This window comes from Carassius gibelio, chromosome B22 (genome assembly GCF_023724105.1).
Source record: "Carassius gibelio isolate Cgi1373 ecotype wild population from Czech Republic chromosome B22, carGib1.2-hapl.c, whole genome shotgun sequence".
Lineage (NCBI taxonomy): Eukaryota > Metazoa > Chordata > Actinopteri > Cypriniformes > Cyprinidae > Carassius > Carassius gibelio.
In genome coordinates this window covers 21,549,388-21,568,284 of record NC_068417.1, presented here as the reverse complement: position 1 = coordinate 21,568,284, position 18,897 = coordinate 21,549,388, and the positions used below count along the sequence as shown (strand labels likewise).

The 18,897-nt window shown below is 34.9% G+C and overlaps 2 protein-coding genes across 15 annotated transcripts in view; one reads left to right on the top strand and one right to left on the bottom strand.

Moving 5' to 3' along the window:
* Positions 1 to 1,064: 1,064 nt before the first annotated feature.
* The window catches only part of LOC127988039 (renin receptor), a 45,959-nt gene continuing 28,126 nt past the window's right edge, over positions 1,065 to 18,897 (top strand). For 2 of the 3 annotated variants that reach the window (XM_052590537.1, XM_052590536.1), the window contains exons 1-8: positions 1,065 to 1,232; positions 2,230 to 2,360; positions 2,443 to 2,571; positions 2,908 to 3,003; positions 3,480 to 3,617; positions 4,099 to 4,152; positions 4,452 to 4,601; positions 5,539 to 5,649. In XM_052590537.1, the coding sequence (XP_052446497.1) occupies positions 1,181 to 1,232; positions 2,230 to 2,360; positions 2,443 to 2,571; positions 2,908 to 3,003; positions 3,480 to 3,617; positions 4,099 to 4,152; positions 4,452 to 4,601; positions 5,539 to 5,649 (861 nt within the window). In that variant the 5' untranslated portion in view covers positions 1,065 to 1,180. Of the gene's footprint in view, positions 1,233 to 2,229; positions 2,361 to 2,442; positions 2,572 to 2,907; positions 3,004 to 3,479; positions 3,618 to 4,098; positions 4,153 to 4,451; positions 4,602 to 5,538; positions 5,650 to 5,975; positions 6,601 to 18,897 lie in introns of those variants that run through there. The other variant, XM_052590535.1, reaches the window with a different exon arrangement.
* The window catches only part of LOC127988041 (uncharacterized), a 94,371-nt gene continuing 82,582 nt past the window's right edge, over positions 7,109 to 18,897 (bottom strand). For 3 of the 12 annotated variants that reach the window (XM_052590547.1, XM_052590545.1, XM_052590544.1), the window contains exons 3-5: positions 9,135 to 9,293; positions 8,916 to 9,010; positions 7,109 to 8,653 (exon numbers count right to left, since the gene is read on the bottom strand). In XM_052590547.1, coding sequence (XP_052446507.1) covers positions 8,525 to 8,653; positions 8,916 to 9,010; positions 9,135 to 9,293 — 383 coding nt within the window. In that variant the 3' untranslated portion in view covers positions 7,109 to 8,524. Of the gene's footprint in view, positions 8,654 to 8,915; positions 9,011 to 9,134; positions 9,302 to 9,493; positions 9,827 to 9,907; positions 10,013 to 16,860; positions 17,668 to 17,807; positions 17,903 to 18,108; positions 18,268 to 18,450; positions 18,784 to 18,897 lie in introns of those variants that run through there. The other 9 variants (XM_052590541.1, XM_052590540.1, XM_052590538.1 and 6 more) reach the window with 8 other exon arrangements.

Genomic DNA, 18,897 nt, shown 5'->3' with positions numbered 1-18,897 from the left:
CGCGGGGAAATAAAGGAGCGCTGGCTCGCGGAGATGAACGCGAGCGACACGAGCGGTTAGTGACGGAACAAGAGCGCCTCCAAGCGGATAAAGAGGACATTACAAGAAAAACAGCGAGCCTGGAGAGGACCATCGACGATGCGAGGCTTGGAAATACAAGATCATGGCCCTCAAATTGTCTTCAAATAGCTAAAAATAAGGAATGTATGTATATAAATTATATGAACTACAAATTGCTAGCTTAAATGCAGTAGTGTTTTTTTTTTGTTATCCTGGCTTTTGAGATGTTGCAGTAGATGAAATCAAATAAAAGTGTAGCCCATTTATGCTATAATTTTACAGAATTATTATACACTACCCTGTTATTAAAGTATTTCAAAGTAGACCGCAGTCAAGTTAGGATGAAAACGAGGCTATCTATGTCTTTATAATGGCACGCGATGGACAAATGTCTTTTTAAAAACTCTTTTATGAAGATTTTGTAAACTTTTATTTGATCTGAACTATCTGTATGTTGCTAATCAACAGTGCAATCCACTGAGCATAAACTAATGTAAGCTACCCTTTAAATTCGTCATATAGCCTCGTTTTCATTCCTGTCACAAATTACATTTGGTAGCCTAAGTGCTACAAAGCTAAGTGATGTAAGCCAGCTGAGTAAAAAAATATATAACGTTACATAATAAAACTTAGGCTATGAATGATTATGTTTAAAGTTTTTAAAAACATATTATTTAAAGCTAAAAGAAGGATAAAAATTAAGTCACACAGACTAAATGCTTAGGACTAAGTAACCATGGCTCATAATGAGTAAAATCCTCACAGACTTACTGCATGACACATATCCTGCTGGAGAGAGAGAGAGAGAGAGAGAGAGAGAGAGAGAGAGAGAAAGAGATAAACATGGTTCTTGACTTCACTGCTTACTTTTTCAGAAGGTCTCTTCTGGTGTGAATTATTTCCATTTAGCATTATAATCCTATTTTAGCTAGCAAATTTACTCGATCGCACATTCATTTACATTAAGGATCAAATAAGGTTTAAAAGTCCCGCAGTGGAAGCCGCAGCGTTGCTACAGGAACAGCAGCAGTGACGTCATGACGCAGGACGTCACGCAGTAGGCCCGTGTCACGTGACCGGTATTGCGAGGAAGCCAGTCCGTCAGAAAGATCCTGCTGAGATGAATCGAATAATTACCAGCACTGTGTTTGCGTTTGTAAGCCTTTTATCAGGTAAACTGACGTTGTGCTTTATCTTTTAGATGTACGTGTTTTATTTTGACCGGTCATTGTGTTTTTAGCGCTTGTTTAATGAAATAATGGCGACTGCAGTGAGATGCCATAATTTGCTGTCATGTTAATCGATGCAGTTTCTCTCATCTATACAATGAAATTAACTGAAACCAATTCATTTATGTGGATTTGCTGCGATATTGTGTTGGTGTGGGTTTATGCTCAGAAATACAAACGGTTTTGCTATTAAATGTTGATAGTGAACGAGGAAGCCCTAGCAAGTCATGTGACAGTCATGGTTCATTAAAAAAATTAATAATCTCACGTTGTTGATCAGTAATAAGGTTATAATAGTATTAATGATTTTTTTAGACTGGTCATTGTGGTAGGAAATGGCTTTTCATTTTTTAGATTCCAAAATGTTATCATTCTCGTATGAAAAGCACTTATATATGTTTAAGTACTTAGAAGTTCCCAGTTTGCGATATTATTTGGAAAACATTTAGTTTCTGTTACGTTACATTATTTAGCTTTTTTTTTTTTACTGCTCTACTATAAGGTGGTACCAATATATGTGTTTATATTTATTTGTATGAATATATTTATTTTCATCACTCTTATTTACTTATTTTAATCTAATTTGTATTTAAATCCTATTTTATTATTATTTTTTAATTTGCATGTTTTATATTTTTTTCTTTTAACCTTTCGAAGGACGTCAATGTCTGAATGCCATCAGATTAATTAATTAAATTTAAATTAAATTTATGCATTTAGCAGACTTTCTGACTTCCATTGCATTCAGTCTAACAATTTTTCCTAACGTGTTCCCTGGGACTCGAACCCCCAACCTTGCACTTGCTAACGCAACGCTCTAACACTTAAGCTACAGGAACACTTAGATTACATGTCAAAATATGAAAGCCAGTGTAATTTATTGCAAGGAAAGATTGTGGTAATGTATGTCAGCGTTGTTTTCTGTACTATTTTCTGTCAGGTGTTTTGGGCGACAGCTTGACTGTTCTGCGCAGCCCGTCATATGTGACATTCCAGGATGGACAATGGCCCATCTCAGGAGAAAAGGTCCCTGATTTGGTCTCCCTGACCATGGGCTTCTCCGTCCGTGAGGTATAACGTCTATTTAATCATGTAACGGCACTTGTGATGTCTTCATGTAAACGCTGTATCATGCCAGTGGTTTTGTTTGCAGGATCTCGATTGGCCAGGTCTGGCTGCCGGCTCGCTCTTCCAACGCCCGCGTGCAAACGCTCTGATTGTCGTGCGCGGCGTTGACACCCTTGACTTTCCGAAAAACATTTCCTCCTACCCTCTCGAAAATGTGAGTGATGCATTCTCATGTGCACGGGTTATTTTAGGTTCTGTGGTGCATGACTGCAAAAGCTGGTCTTTGTCTCTGACTCTTTCTTGCTTTCATGTCTTTGACTCAATACTTTAACCTTTTAAATGAACTGATACATTTTCAATAAGTCACTATTGAACCTGAAAACAGAGAAGAAGAGAAACGTTTCAACAGCTAATTTGTGAGTTTCAGAAAACGAGGATATTTCAGGATTGAGTCGCTATGTAGTTTCCCTGCTTGACTTCCCTTATTGTGTATCATGAGACTGATGGCAGTGCTTTGTCCGTCTGTCTGTCTCTTTCTGTCTGGTTTCAGCCGGTTCCGTTCACTCTGGACAACGTGGCAAACACGGTGCACACTCTGTTCGCTGACAGCACCCCTGTGGTCCTGCAGCTCGCCCCCAGTGAGGAGGTATGACCTCAGCGAATCTCTGGCACATTATGATTCACTAACCACACAAGTGATGCCTGCAAACACACAGAGTGCTCTGCAGATAAAGATGCACGTGAGATGCTTAAAATCAAATGCAATTAAATGCAAAGCTAAAATGAGACCTTGTGTAAAGAATATTTAACTGTACAGAGTTGTTGTTTTTTATAATAGAAAATTTGCATTTTTATGCAGTGTAAGTTAAAATAAATAAATATATATATATAATGTATGTGTGTGTGTTTCAATTATTTTGTTTATAATTAGAAAATACATTTCTCCTTTAACAAACTGAGAGTCATGTCTAAATGTTTATTTTATTTTATTATTATCATTTGTTTTTTTTTTTTGGTGAAATTTTCACAGTCATAGATGATGTTAATGGGACATGTTTTGAACCCTGAACGTTCATTGAATAGGTGTCTAATATTAAGAGATGTCTTGATTGTGTGTTTCAGAGGCTGTATATGATGGGGATGGCCAACACTGTTTTTGAGGACCTGCCCGTGACCCTGCAACAGATCCGTGGACGCCTGTCCCAGGACGGATCTGTCCTCACGTCGCTTCCTCTCATCTCCCTCAGCCGTAATAATGAGGTGAAGACTCATGGTGTTGAGATCTGCTTTGTCCATAGATGTCAAATAACTAATTAAATATGTATTTCTCTTTCGGCACTGATAGCTTTGTGGGCTGCGTGCTGACATTTAGCATTGTTGTGCTACGGGCGTCCCAAGTTCGAATTCCCAGCTCGAGGATCTTTCCCGATCCTGCACCCCTCTATCCATCCATCCATCTATCGATCTATCTAATTATCTGTCTATCTGTCATTTATGTATTAGAGTTTACAGTATTCATGCACTTTATACAGACGTGCACTGTAAGTTTCTGAAGCAGTTTTTCGGTCATTGTAGGAAGTGGCTTTTGCCTCGCTGTAAATATCGACATGTGAAAGAGGTTGTTACAGATAGAAACCATTGTTCATTAGATGCATGTTGGTTTTTGTTTCCAACCATAAACTAGGCGTTGATCTGAATAAACCGCTTTGAATGTGTTCATGTGGTGGTCTGTGTTTTTCAGGCTGATCTTCTGTTCCTGTCTGAGGTTCAGGTGCTGTATGACATTTCAGCTCTGGTGAGTTTCTCTATGTGCTCTGAGCCCATACCCTTTATTGCAGGTTGTCCCATATAAATCAGCCGTGCGAGATTTTATAGATTAATTTTTGCTTTCTAGTTTAAAATCCTTTTATTTTTAATCCTGGCTCAATGTTTGCATCTGCTGGTTTGTCTTATATAATACATGAATACATAAGTATTGCTTTCTTAATAAAAAAATGAACTAAATAAATAGAAATCTCTGTAATCAGATTAAATTCCTGTGGCATCTTTCTATTGATTGTGTGTTATTGACATATTTCTTCCTGTTTGCTACAGTTGCAGAAACACAAGCATCTGGCTAAAGACCCGGCTCCTGACCTGTACTCTCTAGAGCTCGCGGGGCTGGAGGAGATCGTCCGGCGGTATGGCACAGACTCTCCTCAGTTCGCAGACGCTATCAGGATCCTGACATCCGCTCTGCAGAAGGTATGGAAGCAGTACCTTTTCTATTATTTAAAATACATTTTCACTGGAATAAAACTTTCACTTGATGAACTAAAATAAAAAAACTAAGAACTAATAAAAATGGAAGTTAAAATTAAAATCAAACTGGAAATATAAAAATAAAAGTTAATTCTAAATATCAGTGATATCAGTGACGTTAAGATAACTGCAGTGCTGGCCTCTTTCTTGATTACTGACACAATGGTCTCTAATGCAACAAAGTACATAAATTTTACTGTAGTTTTAATTTTGTTAAATTAGTGTAACAATAATGTAAATACAGTTTGATAATGTGTAACTATTGTATAATAGGTAGTATTGTAAATTATCACAATAAATATGACAGTAATTATAGAATTTCTAAAACTTAAACGCAAGCAAAAGTATATATATATATATGTTTATATATATGTATGTGTGTGTATATATGTTCTGCTAGAAAAGAGGAAGACTAGTAGTTTATTTTTTGCATTGTTGTTGTTTCAATTAAAGCCTTAGGACAGTTAAGTTTTTCATATTTATAAAAAAATGGAATTATGCTTTTTCTTATTTTAAGATGAAAAATATCACACTTTTACTTTGTAAAACTGTGTGTGTGTGTATATAATACACACCCACACACACACACGAATAAAACAAGTTAGCTCCCAAAAGGACAACTTTTAGGTTATTTAGATATCTCTTTTATTTATTTATTATGAGATTGTTATTGTTCATTATTCATTAATTACATTTTTATATATATTTCCTACTTGGTTCCAGATATAAAATATTAGTTTTTTTTGCCTAATAGTACTAAATAATACAGTACTATTATTATTTAGTACCAATACAGTATTACTATTATAGTAATAAATAATACAATAGGACTGCTGTTTTTAGTTCTTTCACATTTAAATCTGTTTGTGCATGTACGAAGTTCGCAGACGATGTCTCCAACGTCTACTCAAACAACGCGGTTGTAGAAGTGGTGACGGTGAAGACATTTGAAGCCCCTCTGACCAGGAAGTCCCGCTCCATCCTTCAGATCGTAAGTTAACTGCAATAAGCTTTTCTGAAAGCAAACGTTTATAAATAAATAAAACAAACTTGATATTGGAGCAGGTCCACATTATCAACGTTATTCTTATTCGTCAGGGTACGAGAAGAAAAATCGTTTCAAGACCACTTCTGTAAGACATTCAACGTGTAAATTGTAGCTGGTTAGCAAATAGTAGCGTTTAGTTTCATCCGACCCTGACCTTTCCAACCCATGACCTTTTGTTGTTGTTCAAAAACAAAAAGACGGTTGCAGTACAGTAGCGACCTACTTTTAAATGTTGACCTACATGTAACGCTAACATGTGGTTGTTTCAGAGTAACCAGGGCAGCCTCTACAACCTGGCCTACAAGTACGACTACGATTACGCCGTGGTCTTTAACATTGTCCTATGGCTGATGATCGTGTTAGCTTTAGCCGTCATCGTGATCTCGTACAACCTCTGGAACATGGATCCTGGGTATGACAGCATCATCTACAGGATGACCAATCAGAAGATCCGACTGGACTGATGACATCACTCCCACACCCCACTACATTTTGTGTTTTGTATTTGAGTGCATTTGAAGGTGTTTTAATTTTGATGTGGGTACCACAGAATTGCTTTTGTAAATACTTCGCCTTTATGACGCAATCAAACACAGATATACAGATTATTTATTGATGCCTGTTGATAGATGGACCAAGAATATTTGTTTGTGATCTTTCTTAATTGCTGTATCTTGTAGATTTGCATAATGTGAATCTATTAAAGAGGAAAATCTGATGTTAGGATGTAAAGAATTGAAATGAAACTCTATTTATTGTTTGTTGTTTACGCCACTGTGCTGTTTTCCTTCCCGAATGCTAGATATAGTGTAATTGTTCCATTCCCATGTACATTTTTTTTCAATTAAGTAAATGTCATTTTCAATGAATATAACAATATAGAAGAAAATAAGACTTTTAAGTGTGACTGTTTGTTGTGTACAAGGCCATAACCATTTATTGAGCATTGGAGACTTTTTGAATAAAGTAGATTTAAAAAAACGGTGAAGGAAATAGATCTAATAAATGTAATTCTAGCAGGGAATTTGAACTAATTACATAACATTTTAAAATATGCACACCTTTACTAACTTGTACGAAATTTGGCGAAAGCACAAATCGTTTCTTGTATTAAGTTAATGATAAAGAAACGGTTATATTTGAGAGTCACGGTCGTGTAACTGCTGTAACATTTATATCACAAACATTTGTCAAATATTAAATGTTTCGCTACTTCCATCTTATCGTGCTCTATTTAACCGTTAAAAACGGCTGCGCTGAAGTTCGCGCGCTGCTTCTGTGAAGAATAAACATCGCCCAGTTTGTAACTTAAAGTTATAATGGATACAGATCTATTTCTATACATGATACAGATATGTAAAATCTTAACGGACTTGTTTTCCTCAGTGTGCATGGTGGTTACGGCCCTGTGTGTATATATGTCGTTAAGTCCTAATATCGTGTTATCATACAAAACGTACAAATAACTGTAACCCAAATAATAATAATAAAAAAACTCCATCCATCTCTTAAAACAAGTTTTAACGTCTTAATGAGTCACAAGTGCATGCTAGAACACATTCCTGAGGAAAACGATGTTCAGAAAGTTTAAAACACTTGGCTGATGTTTTTCTGAAACGATATTGATCCCAAGACCCTTTAACTGTTTTTTGAACTTAATGCATGTATTTCGCTGTTCTTCTAGTTGTTGTTTTTTCTTTTCAGAAAAAGTAAGTAGCACTTTTTTTATCAATTTGTTCACATGATAAAAGCATGACAAAACTTAAGTCACACAACACAAGCCAGCCCGAACCCCGTCCACAACATTTTTTGGAGGGGAAGTTCAGTCTGGACTCGATCCATTGAGGTGTAATTATGCTCGGCTCCCAGAAGGCCGAGCCAAGAGATCGTGTTCGTATATACATGCACCTTTTGTGTTTCTCTCAAAAATGTTATGCATGCTTGTAAGTACTCCGCGAATTCTTAAATTCCTTTTACAACAGCGGCAAAGATCGTTTACACTCGTTACTTTCATACTTCTTCCAGTTCCAGCGTGCGTGCGTGCAGTTGAACTCTGTTGACAACTATGCATCGCTCAACATACGTCTCTTACTGCGTTGTTCTGATTGGTTGTAGGTCTATCCAATTGAGTGCAGAGGTTTTTTTTTACTGGTTCGGTTAAGACACGCCCCATAATTCAAGTGCAATGGAGCAGTATCAGACTCACATTCTGCCTAGAATATGAGTATGACGAAGTCGTATTAAGTCGGGCTAACTATCTAGATCACATATATTTTATGCTTCGTTCAACCTTGTATCATAATATTTTTGCACTTTATTTGCACATCCACTAAGGAAAAGTAGTTTTCTGACCTAGTTTGATGGTTTTGGATGTGTTTGGGGTACTTGTCGGCTGTCCAGATTTGGGAGACCAGCTTGGCCAGTCTGAGGATCAACTAAATCATCCTAATACAGCATGGTTAATCCACTTAAAATCAATACAATCAAACTTAAATAATATACTTTAAAATAAACTAGTTATGTTTGTTAACCTGAATAAAAATGAATCAGGATTAATAAGTTTTTTTTATTGTAATTTTATTTTAATGAATTGGACCTTTATGTAAACTGTAACCACATTAATCAAGATTGATCTGTTAACATGTCTAAGGTACTTGGTAGAAAAACACATTCAAATTATGCATTTTATAAATAAGCGAATAACATGGTTTCATTCAAAGAGTGACAGAAATACATTGACCTTTATAAAACGCAATCCTACTGAAAATGATACACCCACAGAAAGTTTCAGACTACCTCATTATCAACTTTGCATGTTTCACGATGTGATGATATCTGCATGTGTTGATCCAGAACGTGGCTTTGGATTCTGAAGAAGTGCGTAAGTGCCGTTTATCTGAATCGGTTTTTCTCTTCGTGAACATGTGGGTAACTCGATTTCAGAATACTATGAGAACAAAAACAATGACATTAGCCTCTTTATAAACCTCTTCATCACACAAGTGAACACATTTGGATGATTTTGTAAAACATTTTAAATTTGTAGAACATCTAGTAGAGTTATGTTAGCTTACTGTATTTGTTTAACAGTTGCTTAAGATGTTTAAATTTCACAACAAATGAGTTTACTAGAGAAACAATAGAATAACTTGAGGAGACATTTTGTATTATGAACTTGAATGGAAATTGAATAGTAATATAAGTCTTACCTGTGCGTTGTTTAAGTCCTCGATCTGCTCTGGATGCACATTCTGGGCTTGTTGTCGTCTTTTTCTAGGCTTCTTATGTTTGAGCATTAACAGACCTAAAGTATAGCGCATTATATTTTAGTTATGTTATATTGCCATGAAATCAATGTGATCATTAAACAACAGTATGTTTCAAAGAAACTTTTCATAAAGGAATGCATTATGTATCAGAAACCTCACCTATTGTTGCAATGATCAGCACAAAATTCAGCAGGATGGATGTAACATTCAGAATCATGTGCATCTCCAATGTTTCCTCACATGACTGTTCCTGATGTTTCTCTTCTGGTTCATTTTGATCTTGGGCAGATTCTGTTTGATTTTGATCTTGGGCCGATTCTGTTTGAGCAGAAGAACTCTTATCAGTTTTATGTTTTATGCCAAATATGATTTAACGCCTCTGATAGACTTCAGTGAAAAAGCATACATTTATTGCAGTTACACATATAATAAGTAATTTTAAGATAATTTATAGTTATAAACAAACTCATAGCCTACTCAATTTGTGTCAACTGTAAATGTGATTTAGAAATACTTACCATTGAGGTAAAGTCTGGTGCCATTGCTGATCTGTAGAGATGTTGTAGCAGGTTTTACACAATAATATATTCCTAATTCATGAATAGTTATATTAATAATAAATAAACGGCTCTTAGTTAGTGATGAATATTTGTCTTTCAGTCTTTGGTCTTGTATATAAGATGATGTAGAATCTGATGTGTAAGTTCGCAGTAACAGCAGCGGAGAGTCTGTCAGTTTCTGGAAAACCCAATAAATGTCTTTTACATCAATCTGACAGTCTAAAGTTACGTTTCCCCCTAAATTCACCGGTTTATCAGTTAGAAACGCTGTAGTTTGACACACCAGCAGACCTGGGAAGATAAAACGCATGGTAAAACACACAACTCTCAACATTGAAAAAGATCACACAGAACTTAAACTCAGTGACTTACAGAAGAGTAAAAGTTGCACCGTCCTCATTCTGTCTTTGTTTTGTTTGCTCATATGCGGTAAGATGGTAAACTTAACTATGAGTCAGAGAGGAAGTGCTACCACAGTCAGAAAAAAATGAGAAGGAAACCTGCATACACCCTTGAAAAGAGGATGTAGACGCTGAACTTGCACTGACCAGACTGTTTACTGATATTAAAGCATTTGAGAAGGTCAAAGTGCATGAGAAAATGTGTTTGTTTTGGTTAAGTCATTTCAGCTGGCTATAGGTTTTATTTGTGATTTATGAAATTGCTATATTGGTACCTAAAATAAAGGAAATTTTGAAGCTGATTTATTTATTATTATTATTATTTTTTTTAAACAAAACTTCTAACCAAACTCGTCAGCCATATGTCTGGGTGTTTTCTGACAGCAACAGCATGTGGTTTTTCTGACCTATTTTCACATTAGCAAGTGTGAGTTTTTATACATCTACATGTATGTTCTGTACAAGTATAACATAGTCTTTGTAGCCACCATCACTTTTTCATCCTCTGAAACATTTATACTGAAAACAACACAAATAGTAGAGAATATTTTAGCAATGTTCTTTTACAGTTATGAAGTGTTCTTTCAGTAACAGTGTGTTCATTCATAGTTCTCTCAGTGAGAGGTCCATATATGTTTTTTTTTTGTTTGTTTTTAATTAAATTTCAAAAGTGTTAGCAAAATCAAAAAATGAATTAATCCCTTAACATTGGTATAACCAATAATAATAATTATAATTTTTTTACACTGGATATTTTGAATGTTCAGAGAACATTAAAGGGTTAGTTCACCCAAAAATGAAAATCCTGTTATTAATTATTCACCCTGAAGTCATTCAAAACCCGTAATACCTTTGTTCATCTTCAGTTGTTTACATGTAGCAGAAGTGTGCGCATGTGTCGTAATATCTCTAAGTTGTTATTTTTGTTTTCTTTGCCCACAAAAAGTATTCTCCATAGCTTCGTAAAATTACGGTTGAACCCCTGATGTCACATGGACTATTTTACTGATGTCCTCACTAGGTTTCTGGACCTTGATCATGGTAGTACCCTTACTGTCTATGGAGGGTCAGAAAGCTCTCGGATTTCATCAAAAATATCTTAATTTGTGTTCCGAAAATAAGCGAAAGTCTTACAGCTTTGGAAAGACATGAGGGTGAGTAATTAATGATGGAATACATTTTTTGGGGGTGAACTATCCCTTTAAGAAATAAAGATTTTATACCGTTTGCAAAACATTGTCAGCTGTGATGCAAGATTGATTTTTCAGAATCCTATTCTTCTTGGACCTGTGACTCTTTTGACTGAACGAATTGTACAGAACTTCGGTAAAATGTAGGCCTAATTACAAAAATAAATGATTGAAGATTTCTGTTACTATGTCTGCAGGTTAAGCCTTCTGAACTTATAAGATGATCAAAGATTTTAAAGAGCCAGTAAGATGAAATTCTAAGTTTCCTATCACTGTTTATAAGTCCTGTACATTAGGTTTAAATCCATCCAAGGTTAAAAAAACATTGTCATTTTGTCAAAATATCATTTTTAAATTACCTCAATTCTCAGAGATCCCCAAACGGTTCGTGCGAAACTGTTAAAAAGATTCAGTTTCCTTAAACCCCACCTTTCGGTACTATACTGTGTTCTAATTGGTCAACTAACATAGTCAGTTTTGATTGGTTGTTCCACATACAACTTCATGGTAAACTATGCATTAGCATCTGTTTGGGGTGAATTATTTCTTATTCCTCTCACCGCGAAGCAAACAGTAAAATAAAAAACTTGAACAGTCTCGCTGCTTTTTCTTCTGTGTGGGTGTATTCAAGCCGCGCGCTTCAGTTTGAATCTGAATAGCGCGTTCAGCGCGGGGGCGTGGCCACATTATAGTGATGGGATTTATGGCTCTTTGAGGGGATCCGGATCTTCGCGATCCGTTCCTTTCAAAGAGCCGTTCAAAAGAATGGCTCTTTTGGCTCTTTTTAAATATTTAGTCAGTTTTAAGAAGCCAGCTTGGGAGCATCTCAGTTTATCCTGGAAATAATCACTGGGAGGTATTATGAGGTGAGATTTGTAGTCAAATAATTAAAGCTCAGATATCACACACCAATATCTGAGTTTGAATTATTCTGAAATATTGATTATTACCTCATTTCTCATGTGTCGACTATATTCCATAGGGTTGCACAAATCCCTCTGCTTAGACAGTGACATCATTATTTTGATTTACCTTTAGTACAAAGTGTGTGTGTGTGTGTGTGTGTGTAAAACTACGTTGACTTATGTTATTCATACAATACCTACTCACAAATAAACATAAAAAACAAAGCCGGCTGCAATGAATTTCTGTGCAAAACAGCTTTTACTACAAACACTTCCACACAAGAACATTGTTATCACACAAGAACATTTTGATAGAAAACTATTTTTTTTTTAAAGTAGATAAAATTAGAATAAATAAAATGGAAATGTCTACATACTACATACTATTACTACTGTAAACTTTGCAAATAGGACATCAGCCCCTTCAAGTCAATGAACAATAACAAAGTGGCCTGCAATGAATGTCTGTGGAAAACAGCTTTTAGGGAAACATTTCTATACAAGTACAGTATCACAAAAGAACATTTTTAATGATTTTAAAATAAGTTTTAAATGAACACAAAATGCAATGTAAATGCATGCACAACTAATAACTAATATCATCACGCTATAAAGGGTTGGCCTGCGCTGGGTGCGCCCCTCCCCCTATAACTGTTCTGTCTCCTGGCGGAGCTCATTTGTATGAACACGCATAGGAAAAAAGAACGATAGAAAGAACGGCTCCTCTCCAGTCGCGACTCGGCTCCCATCGTTCATGTTTATGAGCCGTTCAAAAGAATCGGTTCGTTCGCGAACGTCACAACTCTACCACATTAGATATAACGAAGGGAGACATGAAAAACAGACATCGCGTTGTTTTGATATGGATTACTTTATCACAGAATATCTGTTTTCAGCAGGACTTGTTTAGTTTTAAAGTAGACATGTCAAGCTTTCTATAGATATCTCTCTCATGTCTCTTTGTTGAGTATTCACGGAGTTACACTTCATTTTAATGACGTGTTTGTAAATGAAGATCAGCGCAGACAGGCTGCAGACAGCACACATACTGATAAGACGCTCGGGAGAAAACAAACACACAACTTCATAATCATACTTCGCGTTGTGATTTCGGAGATGCTCGTTGGTCCAAATAAAGTTGGTAATGAACCCTCTTTTATGGCCAAACGCTTTGAAAATCCCGCCGTATTCACCGAGATTAGAAAAGCAGTCATCAGTGAAATGTTGTGAAAATATGTAAGAAATTGCACAGTAAAATATTCTTAAAAAAGATATACTAAAACGTTATTTTAAGGGAATATCACAGAAGTTTTCATAGATGTTTTAATTTAAACTTGCCAAAACAATAACACAATTTTTTTTACAAAAACAATTTCTGAAAGTACATTTGTATTTGTGCCTATAATGTTTATATGTTTATAATGACAGATGAGAATGGGGGGGGGGGGGGGGATCACAGTATACACACTACAAAAAAAGACTAGGTCTGGCATTTGTTCTGTGTAAAGTAAGCTACAAAAGTTAATATAGCATATGTATATATATATATATATATATATATATATATATATATATATATATATATATATATATATATATATATATATATATATATACTATCTATCATGAAACATAACTGTGACTAAATTCAGTATATGTCTGCCATATGTTGCCACCCCTGAAAAATTTCTGCCCCCTTCTTGACACCCCATCAATATTTTTCTAGATCCGCCCCTGGGTCCCAGCCCTCTGGAATTTAGAATCAATGACTACAAAGTATTTCAAACTACTGTCATAACTGTGCTTGACAAGTAACAGGTGATTTGATTGGCTTATTGTGGCTATGGTGGGCGGGGCATTCATTCTTATCAACTTAAGTAGCCTGGCATACCAAATCTAACTAAACTATTATAATCACCTTGAAAAGCCTGCAACACCCACTATGGTGACCCAAATGACCCTAAGGCTACTGAGGAATGGGTAAAATGTCATCCATGTTCAGCCTGGTTTCATGAGAGCTGTGGTGAAGAGAATGGTATCTGTGATGACGATTTCATTTGTGTGTGTTTGAAAAATGTTTTCATCACACACACACAAATCAGTTATCAGTTATCAATTTTCAATGTGATTTTTTTTTGTTCACACACACACCACTGACATCAGTTCACTGATCTATGTTGTTCTATGTTGGCTTTTTTAATTGCACATTTGAATATGTGGGTTTGCACCCAAAATGTATATTGTTTTAATGGCACATATGAATATGTTTGTTTAATTCAGTTTAAATGTTATGTGGCTGTATAAGCAGTTATGTTTTAAAATAAAAATTAATGATAAATTACTATTTCCCTTTGCAGTTTGACTGGTCCATTTTACCTGAAACTGATCATGCAAAAAAAGTTGGCACAACTGATGTTTCAAGAACTGTAGGGCCTAAATAATTATATTTTATTACATAATTTCAACACAAAATTATCAAAAACAGTCATTTTTAATCATAAATACACATGGAAAAGGCATATATGGTATTGTATTATTGTCCCAAACGATTTACCAAAAAGTGGCCCAATTTAGCTGATATCACCCTACCAATGTATATATTGGCACAGAAATGGACAAAATAATAGCCTTCAAAGGAATCAGGACCGAACTAAACTAGTGTAATTCGAAATAAATTTGGTGTATTGGTGTATCTAAAAAACATAATTTCAATAACATCATTTGTTAAAAATATAATGTAGTCTAAACTATTTTATTGATAAACCTCAGGTTTGCCTCATCAAACTGTGCTACTGAAATCAGCTGATAGAGGGCGCGGTCAGCATTTAAAGTCACTTTTCGATGCTGAACATTCAGAGATAATTGCTCTGTTTGTGTAACATATAAACAAACATATAAAGAAGATATCCAAGTCGACAAACATGAAGGTACTTTTCAGTTAAGAAGCAATCCACGGTTAAAGGAGTAAAAACACGTCTCACACAGTACAATAACATGACTTAGGTACCCTTGAGCAAGGCACCGAACCACCAACTGCTCCCTGGGCGGCATAAATGGCTGCTCACTGCTCGGGGTGTGTGTTCACAGTGTGTGTGTGTGTTCACTGCTCTGTGTGTGTGCACTTTGGATGGGTTAAAAGCAGAGCGCAAATTCCTAGTATGGGTCAACATACGTCACTTTCACTTTCACTCATCATGTCTAAACTGAAGCAGACGACAGGTGCGTCTGTGAGTCTACAATTTAGAAAATAACTGTGACTGTGTATAATAAATCATTTATTTCTTCTGTGGAATACGAGAACACATTGTGGGCAGAATGAGAGTATCCATCACCATCAAATTTTACTGTAAATGAATAGTGACGGATACTGTCAGACAACATTGTGCTTATCCTTTTTAATTGTGTTTAATGGAAGAAAGTAAAATGGGGTTGTATCAACACAAGGGTGAATGAATGATGACAATTATTTATTTTGGGGTGAAATAATCTTTTAATTTATATGTGGTTTTATTAACAAAGTTCGGGAGAAGCACGATCAGATAATCATCCAATTTAGCACAGGTGCATCTCGTTTAGCTAATCATCTTAAATAGCACGCAAGCATATATATATATATCCAGTCTTCCTACCTCCTGTCCCACGACAGTTTTTTGGCAACCCTCCTCCACCCCAACTCCTCACTTCTAATCTATTTATCCCAAATTAGGGATAGGGGGAGTTATTTGGGTTCGGGCTATGCTCCGGGCCCGGACCCCTCCCCCAGGACAGCACGCCAAAATATGCCTACTATTTGCCTTCAGATTAGATGTAAGGGTGAACTCGTGAAACTCATTTATTGAGTATTACACATAATAATAATAATAATAATAATAATAATAATAATAATAATAATAATAATAATAATTAATATTATTCACACCACTAAAACAACTTTTAAACATTTAATTATTAAGAATTTAATTTTCAAGACAAGAACAAAGAGAAGCCAAACTGGTAAAAGCTTGAGAATTTTACATACAGATCTACAAACACATCAAGTTGCAACAAACAAGCCAAATTAGGCTAAATATATTTTTATTCAACTGTATAATTTACACTTCTTTGTGTTTGTGTAGGTTTTTTTTTGTTTAGGGATTTTTTAAAAAGAATCAAACTGTTGTTAGTCGGCAGGACAGACAAAACTCAACTGAAGCAAACTACAGAATGGATAAAATAACAAAAATCCATCTGTGTGTGTGTGTGTATGACAATATTCTGCATGAAGTACAAAACTACTTATTCTCAGTTCTGTCTGATAGTGATTTCGAGCAGCTTCTGTTAAGAACAGAAAATACAAAGGTTTTGTGTTTTGAAATTTCAAACATGCAAAAATATGGCATAGAGCTCTGATAGAAATAAAGGATAAATACAAATATAATTCATGGTGTGCATTATAACCACTTTAGATCATAGATATATCAACAGATCAAACTGATTCCTCAAGATGATTTTTTAATCTTTTAATCTATCGTCATAAAAAGATGCTGCAGAATATAACATGAAAGTTCTCAGTATCAGCAGCGGAGCGTCTGTCCGTTTCTGGAAAACCCAATAAATATCTCTTACACTAAACAGACTAATCAGTCTAAAGTCACGTTTGCCCTTAAATTCAGTTAAACTCTCTGTAGTTTGACACACCAGCAGACCTGTGAAGATAAAACACAGATCAACTTTTAGAATGTAAAAATGTTAACCGATCCAGCTTATAAAACTATATTCATTAATGACAAAATCATTTAAGTCATAAAAACTGAGTAATTACCAAAGACTAAAAGCTGCTCTGTCTTCATTCTGTGCTTGTTTAAATGATTGGCAGTAAAAGTTAAACTAATCTGAGCAGAAAGAATTTAAAAAAAAGGACACCAGCAAAAACACTTTATAGTGTTTCACAGTGTGTGACTTTCACAAAAACTTGAACCAGACCAGAGTTCAAGACAACAAACCCACAGCTGTGAGAAAACAGACCACAGCAAGAGAATGAAGACTTTAAATACAAAAAACCAAAAGACTCACTACAGCACACAGCATTACATAAGTTTATATGCTGTCAAATACAGTAGGACTATTTAGTGACATTGAAATATATATTGAAATAAACCCTTAAAACATTAACTTACAGTTTGGATATTAACATCACGCATAAACAAATCTAGAGCAAACAAATAAGCATTTACATTTATCTTACAAGATAAACAAGCAACCAGTCCAATCATGTATATTCTCATATAAAACAGTTCATTGAAATTATAATTTCAAAAACGAAAAATAAAAATCATAATTTTACTTGATTATTTACATTATTATGAAAACCAAAGAAAGTCAAAGAATGAAGCCACTCAAAATAAACATACAGAATTAAGATTTATGGATTTTATTTACGAGACTTAATTATCAAAAGCAAATAATTCATGCTGAAAACATTTCAATTTTGTATTACATACATGTTTAGGTTACAAATATCAGCTAACAATATTATACTAATTATTTAGCATATGAAATAATCTAGATTATATTTGTCTAGATTTTGTCTTTGTCTTTTGAAAAGGAACAAAAGTGTTGTTGTTCGGGTGAAACAGATGAAACTCCACTTCAGAAAACTACAAAACAAAAGAGAAATGAGTTTCTAATGTTCTTGAAGAAAGATTATATTCACTAAATTTTAGCTGTTGCCTGAAATTTTTGGAAACATTTTGTATTATGAACTTAAATGGTAATTGAATAGCAATATAAGTCTTACCTGTGCGTTGTTTAAGTCCTCGATCTGTTCTGGATGCACATTCTGGGCTTGTTGTCGTCTTTTTCTAGGCTTCTTATGTTTGAGCATTAACAGACCTAAAGTATAGCGCATTATATTTTAGTTAAGTTATATTGCCATGAAATCAATGTGATCGTGAAACAATACTTGTGTACACTTCAAAGAACATTTTCATAAAGGAATGCTCTAAACCTAATTTACCAGGCAGTTTAATTTGAACATATCATCATGTTCTTCGTCAAGTTTTTGTACTTTCAATGTGAATATATGTCAGAAACCTCACCAATTATTGCAATAATCAGCACAAAATTCAGCAGGATGGATGTAACATTCAGAATCATGTGCATCTCCAATGTTTCCTCACATGACTGAATCTGATGTTTCTCTTCTGGTTCATTTTGATCTTGGGCCGATTCTGTTTGATTTTGATCTTGAGCAGATTCTGTTTGAGCAGAAGAACTCTTATCAGTTTTATGTTTTATGGCAAATATGATTAAACACCTCTGATAGACTTCAGTGTAAAAGCATACCTTTAAAGCAGTAACACAAATAATAATTTTTTATAGTTATAAATATATTAATTCTTTATTTGTGTCAACTGTAAATGTGATTTAGAAATACTTACCATTGATGTAAAGTCTGGTGCCATTGCTGATCTGTAGAGATGTTGTAGCAGGTTTTACACAATAATATATTCCTAATTCATGAATAGTTATATTAATAATAAATAAACGGCTCTTAGTTAGTGATGAATATTTGTCTTTCAGTCTTTGGTCTTGTATATAAGATGATGTAGAATCTGATGTGTAAGTTCGCAGTAACAGCAGCGGAGAGTCTGTCAGTTTCTGGAAAACCCAATAAATGTCTTTTACATCAATCTGACAGTCTAAAGTTACGTTTCCCCCTAAATTCACCGGTTTATCAGTTAAAAACGCTGTAGTTTGACACACCAACAGACCTGGGAAGATAAAACACACAGATCATTCAGATTATTCTGTAGAAGATTGTAAATAGATTCACCTTGTTAAAATATCCAATTATGACAAAGTTGATAAAATCATAAAAACTGAGT